The sequence below is a fragment of the Podarcis filfolensis genome (genome assembly GCF_964270895.1).
Source record: "Podarcis filfolensis genome assembly, chromosome: Z".
In the NCBI taxonomy this organism is placed as follows: domain Eukaryota; kingdom Metazoa; phylum Chordata; class Lepidosauria; order Squamata; family Lacertidae; genus Podarcis; species Podarcis filfolensis.
In genome coordinates this window covers 1,803,599-1,822,970 of record NC_139617.1, presented here as the reverse complement: position 1 = coordinate 1,822,970, position 19,372 = coordinate 1,803,599, and the positions used below count along the sequence as shown (strand labels likewise).

At 45.3% G+C, this 19,372-nt stretch overlaps 2 protein-coding genes across 2 annotated transcripts in view; both read right to left on the bottom strand.

Moving 5' to 3' along the window:
- The window catches only part of KLHL13 (kelch like family member 13), a 1,461,558-nt gene that overhangs the window by 653,695 nt on the left and 788,491 nt on the right, over positions 1 to 19,372 (bottom strand). The gene's annotated exons all lie outside the window — the stretch shown is intronic.
- HS6ST2 (heparan sulfate 6-O-sulfotransferase 2) overlaps positions 1,177 to 19,372 on the bottom strand; it is a 148,808-nt gene continuing 130,612 nt past the window's right edge. Inside the window, exon 2 of the mRNA XM_083595464.1 lies at positions 1,177 to 7,616. Coding sequence (XP_083451590.1) covers positions 6,917 to 7,616 — 700 coding nt within the window. The 3' untranslated portion in view covers positions 1,177 to 6,916. The remainder of the gene's footprint in view (positions 7,617 to 19,372) is intronic.

The following is a 19,372-nucleotide window of genomic DNA, read 5'->3' as shown; positions in this document are numbered from 1 at the left end:
GCATGGTTTATTCTCTTCAATGGGGTGAAGAGGGGGAGGTCAGCAGACTGCAAATAAAGGGATAAAAAGGTGTAATTACCTTGTTCCTAAGCTTTAGTAAGCTACAAAACATCAAGTGTTTTACTCTTCTAAAAAGCCTGTTTTCACAACCTGTTTTCTTTTGTAATTCTCCCACACATGTGGGATAGGTAGTTTAAATCTTAATCTACAGATTTACTCCTCAGTCTGTCTCCTACAAACAGAATGCACATGTTCTCATTTCTGCCAGAAATAGTGATAGAAAGATCATTGGGTTTCATGGGCTGTTTGGGAAGGGTCCATGGGTGTTGTTTTTCTCCAAAGAGCAACATGACTCAGGATCTGAAATAGGCAGAACCTATGGCCCTTGCACAACAGAATGCAAGAACAGCAAACAACCCCCATTGGTATGGAACCACAGAAGGCTACAATGCACAAAATGGATTTGGAAAATGTGGATTTTCAGGAGCAGTATGGAAGAGGCCTACGTAAACAAGCAAGCAATCAAGCAATGTCTAACCTCTGTGAAAATTAAGGTGTCAGGAGGCTGGGACCTCATTAGCACTGTTGTTTACTGGGTATCAAACTGCCATGCAAGCAAGGGGGGGGTGGAATTAAGCATGGCACGCTGCTGAGCCATCTTCTAATGCCACCCCTGCTTGGTCCACTTCCTAAAGTCAGAAATTTGTCAGGAGTGCCCTCATACAGTTTCCCCAGACTTTGGATTATAGATGGAGGCACACCAAAAAGTGGAATAGGACAGTGTCTCCAGGTGGGGCTCCTTGCAAAGGTGTTAAATTTGCATCCAGAGATGGGAAGCAGTGTCCTCTGAGCAATGTGGAGGCCATATTTGGACTCTGGCAACATCTGGGGAGTCACAAACAATTCCCAACCCTGCTTTAGACAGGACTGAGCTAAGCCATGGTCTGACTTGGTATATGGCAGTTTCCTGTGTTGGATGCCATCATTCTCTCCCCCCCCCCCCGCCCCTTTGGTAGGTTTCCATTTGTTAGTTCAGAGCAAAACTCCTTTTGATTCTTTTGAGCACAGAAAAGAACATGAACCTCCTTGAAAGAAGGCTGTGAGATTAGAAAAGCGGATTCGGAACACAACCCCAGAGCCAGATGGAGTCGTTTCAATAATCAACCCACAACAAAGGACTGCAGTTAATGTTTATTTTATCAACTCTATTGTTAAATTACACAATCAAAGTCAATGGAACTCCTTTCCTTCCCATACCCCCTTTTTTGTCATCATAAAACTACACAGCAAGATAACGGCCTATAGTGGAAAGCAACTGAATCCGCGTGGTTATGACAAAATTGAATCCTTATATGCACACATCCCTTATATACAACAAACAGTATACACAAAGTAAAGGAAAGGGTTTAGTATTTTATTATTTTGTAAACCATGCAGAGCACAGCATAAAAACGAGGTTGCATCTCCTACATCAGGCAGGGTGCTTCAAACCGACACCCAGCACAGGCAGCCCCCTCTGGTTTCAAGAGCGCATTGTCCCTCCCTGTGAAAAGCAAGGAACTCCACTGGAAATGCCAGGCTGGCATTTTAAACACTCATTCTTTGCATTTTGCCGGTGCTGGCTCCCCCCCCCCCACTCTTAAATTTTTGAAGTTTAGCAAACCCACTAGGCCTCTGAAAGATTGCCTGATGCAATAAACTTTGGATAAGGTAGGCTTTAACCCTACAGCCACGTCCTGGGTGTGGGCTCCATTAAACACAGCACGAGTTAATTCTGAGCAGCCATGGTTAGGGCTGCTCTGTGAAGCAGGAAGACGTGGGTCGCATTGTTGCTGCAATGTCTGTTTTGGTGAAGCCTCTCATATAGGCTGAGCCCCCAGCCTTACTTGATTAATCTCACATATAAATGGCATATAGTGCAAAAGGAGCCCAGTTAAGATTTAGTATGCATGGAATAAGGAAACATCATCCCCAGGTGCCTCCAGCCCCGCAGATCAGATGGAAGGTTAAGCTAAGTAAACCCAGGGCATTAAAAGAAAAATCAGCTACTGAGTGCATAGACCAAAATTAACATCAGTTCTCATTAGACTATCAAGTAGAAGAGCCTGTTCTTTTATCACCATCATATTCACAAAAATTTTGCATAGAGATTTGCCTTGTCCCAGCATGTTGAATTGTCCAGTTCCTTGCCTCCCAGCTGGTCCCCCAGCAACAGAGAAAATGCAACTAAATTGTATCTTCTCCTAACAACCCTAAAGTTCTAGCACAGCCTCTGCCAGCCTTGTGCGGTCCAGAGGTTTTGGCTGACAACTCTCACCAGCCCCAGTCAGCCAGAGTTAGACATTTGGGAAACTTATGGTGGCTGTTTGTAAACGCAATCAGTGGCCCACTCTTAAGATGCAAATGTCTTACCAGATGCAAAAAGTGGCTGGCTTAGAGACCTACGGACATCTATAGTCCCTTGGAAAACATTGCTCACTAGGAGAAACTTCACATGTAAGTGGTAGGCAGAAGCGTATCTGACAACGGTCCCAAGTTTTGTAGGTGCAGGAACATGCAGACTTGTCACGTTAAACAAACCTGATCATCCTCCAACTCAGGGATCCCAGACCTAGTTGTAACACATTAGTATCTAATTTGGAAGTGGGGAGGAAGAGGCAGGCGAGCTCAGTGGCACATAGGAAGTTGCCTTATTCTGAGTCAGAGGGCAGTATTGTCCACAATGAATGGCAGCAACTTCCCTGGAATTTCTTTTTTGCATATTTTTTAAAATTAAAACTTTTCATCTTACAATACAATAAAGAAAACCCCCAAATCCAAATAAAAACAACGACGAAAGAAAAAAGGAAAGGAAAAGAGAAAGGGGAGGGGGAGAATACAAAAGTAGACCCTCCTAACCCTCGGCTCAAACAAAAGGGGGCAGACCCTCCTAGCTTTCACCTGGGAGCTTCCTTTTCTCTCTCTGAGAGATCTTCCCTTCCCTGCCTCTCACGCAGGTCCTCCACCAGTCAGCCATCACCCTCATTAACCCAGAGTAGAGGACATCAAAGGACAGAACAAAACATAAAGAAAAACAAAGTAGATAAAAGAAAAAGAAGAGAGGAAGATAAAGATAATAAAAAGATGAAAAGAGAGAAAAGAGAAAAGAAATAAAGAAAACTTCTTATTCTTTGCCTGTCAATTATATATATAAATATTGTTTAAAATATTCTGAGTGTTCAGGATGGTATCTAGCTGTATTCCATGATAATATCCAGCTGCTCCTTGTTCTGTTAGATGGTGTTTTCCCAATCTTCAACCCCAGACCTCAAGTTCAATCATTTCCCCTTCCACACAAAGTCTAAAGGGGGCTCTCCCATTGTTATTATCATTGAAAGTCAAGACTTCAATCCGGTGTGATGAATTTATCCCCAAGGAATTCCAGCAACCCTTCCACAGTTAAAAAACAATAAATCGTTAATCTCTATTCATAAAGGAATCTCTCCGTTGTGATCGTATACTAAAATATCAGTCCATAGTTATTTATTGTATATTCATTAATATTAATTTCATTAATATTCATTAATTCATTAATTTTCCATCCTAGTTTAGCAGGAGAAAAAGAAGAACTTCTTTCATTTCGAGGCATCCTACTAATGTAAAACATTTCCACTTCTTCCATTCTTTTTCCAAGTGCATCACCAGAAGCTTGATAGTTTCCCCCTTTGAATTCATTTTAAATTGTAGACTCTTATCTCTGCCATCTCAGAATGTTTCTTAATCTCTCCGCCAATGGTTTCATTCCAGTCGTCCAGAATCACAACTCCATTGCTTGACTGTTTCACTCCTCCAGGCACCTGTTTGAAGGCCCATTTCATCATCTGCTGCTTCCCACTTCACCATTCCACTTTCACGTTCTGGCAGATTTTTATCAGTATTATTTCCCAAAAGTTCCATGTCTCCTTTAATCTGACCTTTCTCTGAAACATTTTCATTCACCATTTTATTTATCTCAGTTCTGAGCTCTTTTGATTGCTCATCCAATAATTGCTGCATGATACCAACAGTCAATGGGGTGTTCAACAGTATTTTCTCCAAACTGAGTGCCATTGGTCTAATTAAGAACTCACTCTCCACCTTAACAGACTGCCTTAAAAAATTGTGTCTGTCTCCTTAACTAAGTACATTCTTACACACAGTTGGAGAGCTTAGTTTCACTTTTGTGGCTAGCACTTCCTCAAAAGGGATGGAGAGTTAAAAACAATGTAAAATCAAAATTCTTAACAAGCAGAGCACCCTTATTTATTTATAATCTTTCTTCGTTGCAGACAATTAAAACATGCTTTTTGTTTCGTTTCCACTCTGTTAATCGTTAATAATTGTCTCTTCTTATGATAGCAGTCGGTTTGCATTCAGTGTGAAAGTTTCAGGGGGCACACAGATCCCTTTAGTCGTAATTCATCACAGTCTCAAAAGTAATTTAAAAAGGGGAGGTTTAGCTGACCTAATGCCCTGAGGACTAACTCACAGGACTATTCTGTGGTGTTTGGGCACGATGGAGGTCCTTTGCTCCAAGTCACTCACCATGTCCGAAAACTGCCTAGTCTCCGGCATGAAGGGCAGTTTTCTTCAGAGCATCAAAGATTAATCCCTTTGACCTCCCTATGTTCAAAGGTCTTTGGCATGTAGAGAATGTGCTCCACCACTGAGATACAGCCCTTCTCCACACAGAGGAAGAACAAAAGGTAACAGGTTCCATCACCATTAAAAACCACCGCCTATCTCAAGCAGTAGGGCTGGGAAAGACCCCAAGAGAACATGAGAAAAGCCCTGCTAGATCAGACAAATGACACTTTTAGTCTAGCATCCTGTTCACATAGTGGCCAGCCAGATTCTGTGGGAAGCCACAATCCATCAGAGCAGAAAACTCTGGGCTAGATGAACGAATAATCAGACTCAGTATAAGGCAATTTCATATGCTTATTACCTGCTTTAGATACCTTTAAGCACTTGTTCGCAAACCAGCAAAGAAGATCCATACTCAGGCTGTCTTCTGCACGTGACTTTCCCTTGTTAGAACAGGGCAAGCATTTCAAGTGGTGGCAGAAGAGTAATTCTGGTGTTGAGCTGGCACCAAATGTAAGAAATATGGCTACTTCAGTCTGTGGCTCAGCCCTCTCTCCCTTTCTCAGCTCTGTGCACCTCAGAAGGACCACGAGGCCCTAAGTCACAGTCTGAAGGCACCCGAGGCTGGAGCTAAGCAGGTCTGGGTCTAGCAGGTGTCTGGATGGGAGACCCCCTAGGACTCCTTGATGGGCTCACAAATATTACAAAAATGAGAGCTCAAATTCTGCATCATACTAGAAAGTATGCATCAAAAGCAAACCACCAGTCCAGGCATATCCCCTCCCATTGCTAATAAATTCTTTTAAAAAATACAGCTTCGATCGAAAACGTTCTGGGCAGCAATATACAAAATGATCAAATCCTGCTAGTTAAATATGTGAAAGGAGAGTTGTTGAAACTGGACAGGAATACAAGAGTTGCCTCTCTCCCCATCCCCACATCTTCAAAATGGATTCCAATTCAATTGCACAAAGTAATTCTGTAACAGTATTTTTCTGTTGTTGTATTAAGCTAGTCTAAATGTCCTCCAGATCATTGAGAGAATATTCTCAACTCCAATTGAACATGAAATGAAACAAGCTTAAAATTCATTAACAGCAGTAGGAAGATTTTAAAAAATGAGTTCTAAATAATTATAGACAAAACCCTTCTATTCTTTGTTAAAAAGCCAATGTATTTTCTTCTTCAGACACCCCGTTAATCAAAATTCATATTTGGTATGTGCTAAAAGCAGTTGGCCTATGAAAATACATTCATGAAATAAAATAAAATAACGGAGGGTGGGTGAGAGATATTCCAATGGGATGCTTCATTCTGGTTGTGTGTTTCCCATGTGGAAGCCACCTAGCAAAGCACAATCGTGATTATCATGCCTTGAACTCCCAAACTCTGGGAAATGGGTGTTTTATTTGCCCCAAACATCCCAAACTATCTTTGGAGGCAGGTTCCACAGACCTTGTATAACAAAGAATTGTAGAACTGTAGAGTTGGAAAGGACCTCAATGTTCTTCTGTCCAACCTCATATGATGAGATCTTATGACGTGGAGCAGAAATGTGGCCCCCAAACAACAGTATTCAGTGGGGCTCACTATGGCCACCGCAGTCCTTATTAAAACTTCTGCTACCAAACGGAACAGACCGTCACTCTGATGGCTAATGCCAAGCTGAAAAAGCTTTCATCCTGGAGATAAGGGGCTGAGTTGGCCTGAAAAGAAAAGTGTTGGGGATTTCCCCGGAAGGCTACAGATCAGGGAACATCTGCCACCCTCCATCTCTCTTTGCACTCCAACTCCCACCAGCTTTCACGGCCCAATGGGTCAAGGATGTTGGGAATTGTAGTCTTGACTATCTGTAAGGCCACAGAATCCCCAGCCCTGCAAGACAAAATGGGTGGATGGGCAACCCACAGCTCATGCCCTGCCCATCAACAGCATACTTTCCCCACCTCAAAAAAATTAAAATAAAAAGTTCCCCAACTTTTTCAGCTTTAACCATGTCAATCAGTTTTTATGTTTGGTTTTGCCCAAGCAATCATTTCCGAAAAATTGCTGCTTAAACAGGCCAGCATGGTTTGTTGTTTTTAGAAAGGGACAGATCTGAAACACATAGAGGTGAGGTTAACCCACACTGGGCATGACATTTAATGCACAAAGCATTGGCAAAGGCCACAGGCCAGAAGCCTTGTATCCATTCCCCGCCCTCAAAGGAGCACAAATTTACTTGGCTGCTTTGTCCTTCCTCTCTATTTTGCAACCCTGCACTGGCTTTTCAAATCTGGATCTCCCTAAAAACACACCTCGCCCCCTGTTATTATCGCCACTGCTCCACACTCCCGATGTAGTCAGTTGTTGCATTTGTGCTGCTCTGCTCCTTGCTGTGCACCTGCTTAGCTCTCCAGATCTTCCGTTGCTCCTGGCGCTTCCGCCTTGCCTCCTGGTGCTCCTTCTGCCTCATATACTGATAACGTTGCAGGAAAAGATCTTTTGCATATTCATACAGCTCCATGTCTAAAAAATTGAGAGCCTCTATGTGCTTCTGGGTTTCTTCGTCAATGTCCACACTGGAGGCTCGTGTGCTATTGTACTGCGTGAACGGGGAGATGAAGACCATGTTAAACGTCTTCTCAAAGAGGTACTGAGTCTTCCTCTGAAACTCCGTCAGGCCAAAGAAAGCCATCCGCTTCAGGTTCTCCTTGGCACTGTCCAAAAGAACCTTGTTCCGCTGCTCTTCTGGCATGACAGACAAATTGTAGCATCCCACCAGGCTGAGGTCAGCCAGCATGCGGACCTGGCGGTTGTTGGCGAGATTGTACGGGCAGTCCATGAACTCCTGCAAGGAGCAGCCAGACCAGTCATCCCCCGAGTAACAGCTGGGCAGCTCTTCGGAAGTTGGTGATCTCCCGTCGCAGACATGCAATGATGCTTTCCAGGTTGCTCCTCTTTGGACATGCCTCCATTCACTCAAGTACCGAGACACCGGGTCCCGGAGGATCGTGATGTAGTAGAAGTTTCTGAAGAGGGAAGGCAAAGAGAGATTTTACAATCATATTAGTGTATGGCACTTTATCCGACTACAAGAACAAGAGCTTTTTTTTTCTCTTTGGTTCCTTTGTTGAAAAGGTAATCCTGGTCTACCATCTGCCAAATCCGAGGTGCTGGAGGAACTGGTTGGATGCAGAGGAGTGGTGGGAGGCACCAGCTGGGAAACCCCCAAGGGAACCTCCAGGGGAAGAAGGATCAGAGCCAGGGGACTGGTGGTGGGTCGACGATGCATGGTCAGAGCGAGAAGAGGGACCAGACTGGGAGGAGAAGGTGTCAGAAGCTGAAGAGGCAATAGGGTTTAGTGAGCAGGAAGCAGCTGCAGCAGAGAGCAGTGCAGAATCATAGGCAAGAGAGGAGGAGGGCCAGGAGACAGAGAGGAGGCAGGCTGCTGAAGAATTCAGTGAGTCTCCTCCTCCTGCTACGGCCAGCTCCCCTCCCCCCGAACGTGCAGAGGCTGACAGAGCAGTGGAAAGGCAGGGACCTTCATTGGGGCAAGACCTACAGGGAAGAGTTACGATTTTGTTCCCTTGGATAAAGGGTTCACTTCACTGACACAGGAAGCAAATTCCCTGAAGCCTGACATTTATTGTTTTATTGCTGACCTCTGCCTGACTCCAACTCCTGACAACAGGGTCCAGAGGAAGAGGTCTGAAAAGAGGGAAAGGCAAAAAAAGAGAGTTTTGTGGTACCCTAGAGACACCCTAAAGAGAATTCTGGAGGGTCTAATCTGGACCCCTGACCTGAGGCCCATCATCCCTGCACCATACGCATGTGGTGGAGAACAGTACTTGTGTGTGCCATGAATAATAATGTATCACATGCCTCAAGGAGCAGCACAGGCTCCCCTCCCCATCAAATATGCATCTTTTAGTGACACACTAAAAAAAAAAAAAAAAACCCCCAAGAAGAAACGAAATGGAACAGAAGAGAACAGTTCTACAGGCAGCACAGCAAACACAAATCAAGTTTTGAAGGCGGAATCTTCATGATGTTTAGTCCAAAGTCCAAAGTTTGTGTAAAAAACAAACAAACAAAAAATCAACAGCCCTGCAGCAATTGCACAGATTCTGACCCCACCCCACCACCCACTTCCCAGTCTGCTTGTGAAGGGTGAGTCACTTGCCTTGCAGAACTTGCACCGAAGTAGGTCTGGATTGCTGCTCCAGGGACCAGCTATGCAGGCTGCAAACATATGTATTCAGTTGTCAAGGAGAACTGCGGGAGAGGAACAGCTGTTGCTTTGAACAGCGCTGGGCAGGCAAAGAGCAGAGCTGGGAATAATATGGCAAGACCCTTGTGGTCAGCACCGGGCTGCACCCACCCTGGGGTAGGAAAACTGGTTTCTGAGACACTGCAGGATTTTTGCAGGGAGAGGCTTGAGTTTCAGATTCACTGCTAATAGCTTCCTCAGCTCTGCTCAAGAACGCTAGGCACAGAACGCTATTCCACAGAACAGGTGCAGCCACGCTAAAAGCCCTGCCCTGAGTTACTGCAGAGTGAGCTTCTGAGACCTTCAGAACTTGCAGGAGAGGTTCTCCTGCAGACAGGATGTATGAGAGATAAGGCCAAGGGGCTTATGTTAGTACCAACACCTTGAACTTGGCCCAATGTGTCAAATGGACAGGCAGCACAAATTCCAGAGGCAAGGTGTTATATGCTGGTGGTAGTTTGTCGCCACCACATTCTGCAGCAGCAGCTAACTCCAGCAGCTTTGACCTGACATTCATAGTATTGTTGACAGCTGTTAGAGGTGGTTGCTCGAGAGCAATCAGGCAATATGCCTCCCTAGTCTGTTCTAAAGCTTTCTTATTGGTGCTAAAAAAAAACCTTTAGAATACAGAGTGCCTCTATTCCATGTCTTGCTCATTCACTGGCAGGATCTGAGAGTGAGTGGTCCTTAAATCTTCCCCAGCAGAGTAGTTTCTTGACCCCCAGTCTGCGCCTCCCCTCTCTGGGCGAAAGCCTACTGCGCAAGGAAGGCTTGGGTAACGGGGGACCTCTCTCCTCCCCGCTTTGCTCAGGCAAGGTGTCCTGGCACCGCCTTGCATCTTCCAAGCCCTGAAGCTCCTCTCCTTCCTCCACTGAGGAAGTGCTGCTTCCCACGATCTTTGGGGGCTCTCTGTAATCCACCCGCCTTTTCCCGTCTCGCCCCTGAGCCGATGGCAGTTCCCTGACAACAGCCTTCCAAAATACCTGCACATCGTTAATTCTCAAATTCCTTCCTCAAAGCCCACTTTCCACGAAGGCTTTGGCACAACTCCACTGTGCCCACACTCTACTAACCTTTGACCTGCCAGGCATGGTTGAACTGCAGCTCCCGTCAGCCCTGGGCAGCATGGCCAATGGCATGGGATGATGGGAGCTGCAGTTCAGAAGCATCTGGAGAACCAGAGATTTCCCCATCCTTGACCAATTGTTAATTCAGCACAAGCAATAAACCCAGGGTCTCCTAAGGGAAGGGGCATAATCCTGTGAGCTCTGATATCACAGCTGAGCAAGCCCTAGAGACCACCATAGTAAAATGGCAAATAATCACGTTTAATATTTCTAGCCTTTCCCACCCATTTCGCCAATGCTTGGACACACCTCAAGATGTCACTGTTCCACAGAAAACCGAGCTTGGATGAGCTTTAACAGAAGAAGCAGACCAGAAGGAGAGGCAGCTATGGAAGGTATTTCAGAAATACAGGAGAAAATGCATAGAAAAGGGGCAAGTTACATTCCTGAGAAGCGGCTGGCAGACAGCTAGCTAACCAAGGCAGAAAGCCAGCATGTGAGGTTTGAAAGCATATGAGGCAAACCCCTACGTATTTTAACCTCCCACTAGGTATGAGTCAAAGAAATTCACTTATTTGAACTTCCCTCCAAAGAGCTAAGGGCAGCCCACATGGGACTTTCTCAATTTATCCTCACAGCAGCTGGATTAGGCCAGGCTCAGCCAACGTGGCATCCTCCTGATGTTTTGGACAACAACTCCCATCAGCACCTCAAGAGGCACACAAGCGACGGCCTCGCCATGTCTCCTCCCCATGTATTCCCGGCACCATCTTGTGAAAACAACGCAGAACACTTCAACGTCCTGTTTCATACATTTCTTTTTCCACGTGTAGCTCAGCCTCGAGGTCTGCTGGGTGGCTTCGCCAGCGTCCCTCTTTCAGTTTTCCCTCACCGCCTTCCCAGGCATTACTGTGAGGGGAAGAAAACCCCCCACAGGCCACAAACAGTCTTTCCTGCATTCAAAACTCCAAGTGCTCCAGCTGCTGGCTCTCACAGCAACAATTCTATTGTGTGGTCAGAGCTCCTCATTGCATGGACGCAGCCGCCATTTTCTTTTCCCCGTGAGCACGGAAGAAAGGACATAGCACAGTGACAGAGCACAAGTGTTATGTGTAGGAGCCCCAGATTCAACTCCTGGTGTCTCCAAAGACAGCTGGGGAAAAACTCCTGTCCGAAACCCTTGGGAGCTGCTGCCAGTCAGTGTAGACCAGGTATGGGGACCTGTGGCTGAGGATTATGGGAGCTGCAGTCCAACATCTGGTGGGCCACAGGCTCCCTATCCCTGGTGTAGACAGTAAAGGGAGAGATGGACCAGTGGTCTCACTTGGTGTAGTACAGGAAGCTGCCCACTGATGTTAGCATTGCCTACACGGACTGGCAGTGGCTCCCTGGGGTTTCAAGCCGTCTTTCCAGCCTACCCAGAGATGCCAGAGATTGAACTTGTGAAATTCTGCATGCGAAGCAGGTGCTTTACCCCTGAGCTGCTGCCTTCTCTCTGTGTTTGGGTAGGAGAGCTGGGTCTGCGCAAAGAAGACCCAACCAAGACTCTGTGGTAGGAAAGAGGCCAACAAAAAATCACAACGACAAAGGTCATTGTGACAATCAATAAGTGGTTAACACAGAAAGGGAAACAAGTCCTTTGGCAGGATCAATGCATTCAGCGTGCATCTCATCATAGCTCTCAAATTCTTTTAACCTTTTCACTCTACAGCCGGGGGGTTGTCTGCGATGGCAGAAAGTTGATTCAGGGGTTAGATCAGGGGTAGTCAACCTTTTTATACCCACCACCCACTAATGCATCTTTCTTGATGGTAAAATTTCCTTACCGCCCCCCAGTGCTCGATGGAAGGAGGATTCAGCTTGTGCCATAGAACCCCCCTACCACCCACTAGTGGGCGGCAGGGACGAGGTTGACAATCCCTGGGTTAGATAAAGAGAGAAGGATGGAGGCTGTGGGGCAGGGGTGGGGTGGGGGAGGCACCAGTGGATCCAGAGAAAAGCACCAATCATTTTGAAAAGGAGCAGAGGCTCTCCAGTAGAAATTGCTTCTCTCCCAGCCAAAGGCCCCCTTAGCAAAGGCATGGGAATCTCTGGTGTAGAAATGGCTTTTAAGGAAAGTATGCAGATGGATTTTTCCAAGTTAACGAATGCCAGTGTTATGAGCCAAGCAAACAAGAAAGAACAACAAAGGAAAGGAAAGGTTTAATTCGAGGACCAGGATACTATCTCTAAGGAGCAAATGAACACTGGGGGCCCTTGAGCTGTTGAGGCGGATTTTTTTATTTTTATTTTTTGGTACATGAGGAACATCTGCTGTGCGCCGTGAGACGAGCATGCTAACTCTTTGCGGAAGGGAATGTCAGGATTTGTTGTGATGTGTTGCATTTACAGCTCTCTGTATGTTTATTTAGTGCAGGAGTGGCAAACCTTTGGCCACCCTCCAGATGCAGCTGAACTACAACCCCCACAAACCTTTGCAAGCATGGCCAGTGGCCAGGGATGATGGGAAATGGGAGTCCAGGAATTTCCGGAGGGCTAAAGGTTCTCCACACCTGATTTACAAGTGTAAGAAAGCAAATAAACAGGCTTCCTCTGTCTCTTGGTCTTTCTGGTTTAAGTTCTCTTGTCTGTTTGTTTAATGCATTTATATCCTGTCTTTCTCCCAAGCTGTGATTCAAGGAGGCTAGTAATATTTAAAGACAACCTACGACTCACTAAAGCTGTGCTTCCAATCTGGCACATATATCAAAATTAAATTGGGGGAAGTGGCTGCATAACTCTGCAGAAGAGTTACTTGCAGCAAACAGAAAAAAGCAACCTCTTGTCACAGCTCATTTTCTGCCTTTCATAATTAATACATGATGGCACAACTCTGTATCTTACTATACCCAGTGGAAATGCACAGTGACACAATGCATTTCTTTGCACACTCATTGATTCCTGTTTTCAAGGTCAAGCATATGGACTCAAGGGGAAAGCAGCAGCACTTCCTTGCAGGCATAATCAGGTGGGCTCCCATCTCCATCCTGAGTGGCACAGGAGACTTGTAAAAGTCCCAGTTTGAAGTCATGGCCCATTAAGGAGAGAGTGAATGTTTTTAGTGAACATAAATGCCAAGTACCTTTGAGGAGTCATTAGCATTTGCTGCTCTTAGCATCCAGGGAATTAAGGTATTGTGTTACAACCTGAACCTCAGCCCTGCTGCTGTCCTGTTAAAAAGCAGTGAATGGGAAATGTGCTTTCTGCTAAAGGACTAGATGTGCTACCAGGTTCATCTCAAAGGTTATGCCTGTGCTCCAAAGCCATTCTATGCAGCCAGGAAGATTTTGGGCCTTGGGAGTTTATTCCATGCTCTTTTCACACTGCATAGCAACTCTCTCTGGAAGTGGTGGACATTTTCAAAAACAGTTTTTGACACAGAGCGAGCAAGGTGAATTTTCCAGAAAACATTTGAGTTTTAAAAAACAATTAGACAATGTTTTCTAATGTGCCTTATCTCTCAAAATGTCTTTCAATAATCAAAGGCAGCAGAAGGGGAGCATTTGATTACAAAGAAGGGAATAGATAAAGCATGCCTGATGTGGTGCAAATGTTATATTCAAGCAAATTCCAAGCTGGAAATGATTTTTACTGAAAAAGACAGGACAATGCAACAGTATACACTTACATTGTTTTCAATTATTAAAAGGGATGGAGGGAACACCACGTTTCAGTTTCAGCACACCTGAAAAGCTGTGAGCTTGTACATAAAGGTTAACTACAGAATTGAAACTGACCAGTTTGACAAGTATTGTATCCAATTAGTTACGTTATGAGGAAAGGCCTTAGTTAGTTTAGTTTGCACATCACTGATAAAGCACCTGTTTTGCACAGAGAAGATCCCAGTTTCAATTCCTGACACCTTTAGGTAGAGCTGGAAGACAATCCAGAGAACCACCACCAGTCAGTGTGGAGACAATGCAGATATAGCTGGATCACTGGCTGGACTCAGTTTAAGGCATCTTCCTCAGGAGTATTTGTAGCACAGGGGTAGAAAATGTGCTTTGCATGCAAAAAACAACAAGACCCAGGTTCAATTCCTGGTATCTCTAGGTATGACTGGGAAAAGACCCTGGCCTGGAAAACCGCTGCCACTCAATGTGGTCAAAACCAAGTTAGATGGAACAGCGTTTAAATTTATTTATTTATTTATTTATTTATTTATTTATTTATTTATTTATTTATTTATTTTACATACAGCCCTTCACCTGAAGATCTCAAGGCAGGTCACAACAAAAAAATACAGAACAGAAACACAAAGCACATAACAATATCAAAAATAAAATTAAACGACGATTCCCTACTCCCACATTTAAAAGGACATAGTGTCAAGGATGCTCCCCAGCCAAAGGAACACACACCACTAATAGCCAACTCTTTCTTGTCAAAAGAGGACAATTAACAGTAGTTTCTATGGCTCTGAATACCAATGCACACCCATTTAGCATCTGGACAGCTGTTCCCAGGTCTGCATTCTATGGAGCAGTTGCAGCAACAGGGGACCACCCCCCCCAGTTTATGTACCTCCCTCTGGATGGATGTGCGCATGCAGCCAGAGACTGCACCTATGGGAAACCTGCCTCTGCTCTTACCTCTTCACTCCCCTCCTGGTTCTGGGAGACAGCGGTGCAAGAGAGGGTGGGAAATCACCCAGCCCTTCACTCGCCTGGCCTGCCTCTTCCCACGACTCTGAATTCATTTTATTAAACAAAATACTTTTTTTTTTTAAAAAAGGAAAAATTCTCACCAGAGAAGAATACAGTGGTAGAAAGCTTTCTGCAGAAAACACCCCACTCCACACCACCATCAGCAGCTGCTGTATTAAACCCCTCCCAGGTGGACTGAGCCTTCTCATCCTACAACCACCCAACAGTACTAGACGAGAGTTGCTGGAGTAACTTCAGAATGCAGGACAGCCTTGTGACCCAAACAGAAATATTTTACAGACCACGCTGATGCTATCTCAAAGCAACTGCAAGAATTGGTTTCAGGCTGCAATCAGATACTTTGGTGGAATGTGCCCTGCAAAAGCCTGTGAAATCTGCCACCCCACAGTAAACAGCTTACAGAATGAGGAGTGTGGCCGCTTTTCATTTTCAAGAATCCAGTTGCCCTCCTAAGAATCTTCATGCCTCCTTGATTAATAATATAGCACACAAAATATTTCATTTGGGATATATGTGTGTGTGACTGGGAGAGGCAGGGAGGTGGAAAGCCAGCACAGTTATATATTAAGGAGGCAAATCTATTTTGCTTGTTGGAATGCTTGCTCCTCTAGGAGAAGAACTCTGACATTTGGAAAATTATAGTCATCTGTAAAATGCGACTGATATGTTATGGAAAGCATTTGCATCGCTGTTCCTGTGACATAGCCAGAATCCTTTGGTAGAAAAGTCAGTCACTGAAATAGTAATAGTAGTAGTAGTAGTAGTAGTAAATAACAACAATGCTTCACTGTTGGTTCAGTTACAAGGAGCTTCTACCAGGGACGGTTGTTTAAATAGCTCTTCTGTGAGGGAAAACATTGTTAGAGCAGAATTGTTATCTTCCTATAAGCATAAAAATGTAAGGTGTCATCACAGCCAACTTCAGCTTGAGGAACAGCAGGCATGCTTGGGAAAGGTATGAAGTGCCCTCTGTGAAGTATCTCCTCCTTCGAAAGGGGTGGGAAGGGTTCGGGGTGAGCCTTGGGGGGAATGGCGAGGAGGGGGGTGTAAATGGAGGGGGCTTTGGTCAGGTGCTGGTAGGTGGGATTGACATGCAAAGTTCTCTGTTAAAGCCTTTGTGGGATTTGTTATATGTGCAGAGGGAGCTGGAACTGGGTTAGCAAAGGTGTTCCACACAATACTCCAGTTTCATCCTTACAAAGCATTAATTTAATTTCTTTAACAAAATTCATATACCACTTATTTGTAGTGAAACTGCTCAGTTATTTATAAAAAATATTAAAAGTTATCAATAAAGAACAGTTAAAAACAATAAAAAATTAAAAATAATTAGAATTAGAATTAACAGTAAATTAAAACGCATAAACATCTATGTGTCTGGATAGGCTTTGCATAAGCAAAAATGTTTTAAGCCATTGCCAAAAAGAGTGCAGTAAAGGCAGGTGCTGGAAGTTACTTTTGTAGAAAAAAGGGGGGAGGCTAACTTGTTGAATACATAATAAATAATAAATAATATTGCATTCTCCTCTTTCATAGGATTTCATTGATGGCTTTCCTCCCATGCCAGAAAAGTGACTCAGAAGAAAGGAGACAGCAACAAACTCACAAATGTTGGGGGCATTATTGCAGAAGATGATTTAGCAAGCTTGATTAGTGTGCCAAATACCAATACATTTGCAGCCGGAAGACAAAAGACCAATGGAGTATTTTGCAGCCCTGGAGCTCTGCAATTTTAATTTAGGCTCCCACAGATTTCATTCCATGCAGCCAGGGTTTGTGATCAGGGAGTTGGTATCAAGTGAAAATACCAAGTGCTGCCTGATCCCACCAAGGCACTCCAGTATTACCGAGTAATGGAAGGGGATTCTGGTTTAATTGAATTGGAAAAGCAACACATAACAGCTAAGGAAACTTAATCAGGGCAATAAAATTAAAATGGGGCAGTCAGACAACCCATCCTGATTAAGTCACTTGCAAACAGTATGGCAATCATCAAGGAGGCTTGCGGAGTTAATGATCTAAAGTCACTCATCTCCCTCAGGGAGGAAGTCAGAGTTTTATAGCAGACAATTAGAATATTTAAAACTCAGGTTTTTCCACAAGACAAAACCTCACTTCCACAGCTGAGACGAGCATCTAACTCTTCCTTCAAAGAGAGAGATTCAGGCTTTTGCAAGTTGCCATTCGATCACGGCACTACAAGTTGGATTTGAGAGGGCTGAAAACCACAAGGAGCTCACACTAAGCCAGAGAGATGTTTTCTACTCTGTAGCCATGGAATATGTGCAAAATAGTTACCTTCTGCAGCTGGCGTAGTCCTTTCCTTTCTGATACTCTCTATTTCACAGTTCACAGTATGCATATGATTGCATTTCATCTGACCCATCTACTGCAATTATTAAGTTTGCTGATGACACCACCATAATGGGTTTAATTACAGGCGGAGACGAATCTGTGCACAGGGGGGAGGTTCACAAGGTATCCACATGGTGCTCAGAGAACAATCTGCACCTAAACATTGGCAAGACAAAGGAGATGGTGCTGGACTTTCAGAGGAAGAGAGGGGAGCTAGCCCCATTGTATATCGGGGGGGGGGGCTGTGTGGAGAGAGTCTCTTCCTTTAAATTCCTGGGAATCCATCTTAGTGAAGACCTTACTTGGAAGGTCAATAATGCCCAGGTGGTTAGGAAGGCCCAACGGAGACTTCATTTCCTTAGGGTCTTGTGAAAGAACAATGTTAGACAGCAACTGATGATTTCCTTCTATCGGTCCACGATAGAAAGTGTTCTCTCATACTGTATTACGGTGTGGTATGCTGGTTCGACAGCCATGGACCGGAAGTCCCTACAGAGGGTGGTGAAGACAGCACACGATATCATGGGCTGTCCCCTGAGTCCGCTAGTTGTCATCGCAGGAGACCGTTGCCTCAGAAGAGCGAGGAACATTCTCAGGGATGACTCACACCCTGGCCAGCATCCTTTTAATCTCCTGCCCTTGGGCAGGAGATATAGAAGCATGATAAGCCACACCAACAGGTGAAAGAACAGTTTCTACCCATGGGCCGTGAGGCTGCTGAATGGAAGACAGCAACATTGCAGCTGACATTTGGGGTTGGTGGTCGTAGGACAGCACTCAATAGTGTAACAAGGACTGAGAGATTGGGGGGGGGCTTGTTTAATCTCACTGTAAACAGGTGGTAAAGGTAAAGGTGTTGTCTAAACCACACCTGCGTCCCTTAAACAGGCGGTACAGTGACAATAAAGTATTTCTATTTCTTGTTCTGTGAGCTGCTTGAAACTTCTACCGGTAAGCCTAACAAGCCAAGCTCTCAGTGCTTGCGTAGGAGGGAGAGATGGCTGAACTGCATGCATCTGTTCCGTTGAGTACTGGGAAGCTATAGAATTTTGAAAGGAAGCTCTGGTGGGATTCCAGCCTGAGGAGATGCCAGTCCACCCTCTGCACAAGTTCCCTTGTAGAAGCATCTCTGGAAGCGCAGACTGATTTTGCCTGGTGCTTGCCCCTTCCAGCCTCCTTGATTCAAATGTGAACGGGTTCAAAGCACCATCCATTTCCCTGTTATATTCAAAGGCTTTGCACAGGGATGAAGTAAGTTCTCGCACTCGCTGCCACAGGTGTGGTCTGACCAAGGAAGACCAAGATGTGGTCTGAGAAAGGAGCATGGCCTGGGAAAGGCCCCAGGGGCTGCATCAAGAGGCCTGGAGGGCCGGAGGTCCCTTTCCCTGCTCTGCAAGGACTGGCAGGCATGCTCCTGTGTTTCAGAGAAGGGGGCATTCCCAGTCCTACCTGTAAATGCCTAGGATTGAACCTGGGGCCTTCCGCATGCAATGCAGGTACTGTATCACTGAGCTACAAGAAGGTAAGTTTAGATTAAAAACAGCAGTCTTGTGGCAACTTAAAGAGTAACCGATTTATTATGCCATGTGTTTTAATGGGCTAGAGTCTACTTTGTGAGTTATGCTGAGATACAGGTGTGTGTGTGTGTGTGTGTGTGTGTGTGTGTGTGTAAAATTGGGTGGAGGGGGCTGTAAAAAGTGTGGTCAGAGAAAATCAAATGCAAAAAAAGAGAGGCGGTGGCAATTGTTTACTTAGGGATAGTAACCCAGGAGATAGGGATGCAGCTCAGCGGTAGGACATGTGCTTCACATGCAAAAGGTCCCAGGCAACATCTCCAGGTGGGGCTGGAAAAGACCCCCTGCTGATCAGAAGGTCAGTGGTTTGAATCCCCGTGACGGGGTGAGCTCCCATTGCTCAGTCCCTGCTCCTGCCAACCTAGCAATTCAAAAGCACATCAAAGTGCAAGTAGATAAATAGGTACTGCTCCGGTGGGAAGGTAAACGGCGTTTCCGTGCACTGCTCTGGTTTGCCAGAAGCGGCTTAGTCATGCTGGCCACATGACCCGGAAGCTGTACGCCGGCTCCGTCGGCCAGTAAAGCAGATGAGCACCACAATCCCAGAGTCATCTGCGACTGGACCTAACAGTCAAGGCTCCCTTTATCTTTACAGGTAAAGGTACCCCTACCCGTACGGGCCAGTCGTGTCCGACTGTAGGGTTGTGTGCTCATCTCACTTAAGAGGCCGGGAGCCAGCGCTGTCTGAAGACACTTCCGGGTCACGTGGCCAGCGTGACGAAGCTGCTCTGGCGAGCCGGCACCAGTGCAGCACACGGAAACGCCGTTTACCTTCCCGCTAGAAAGCGGTACCTATTTATCTACTTGCGCTTA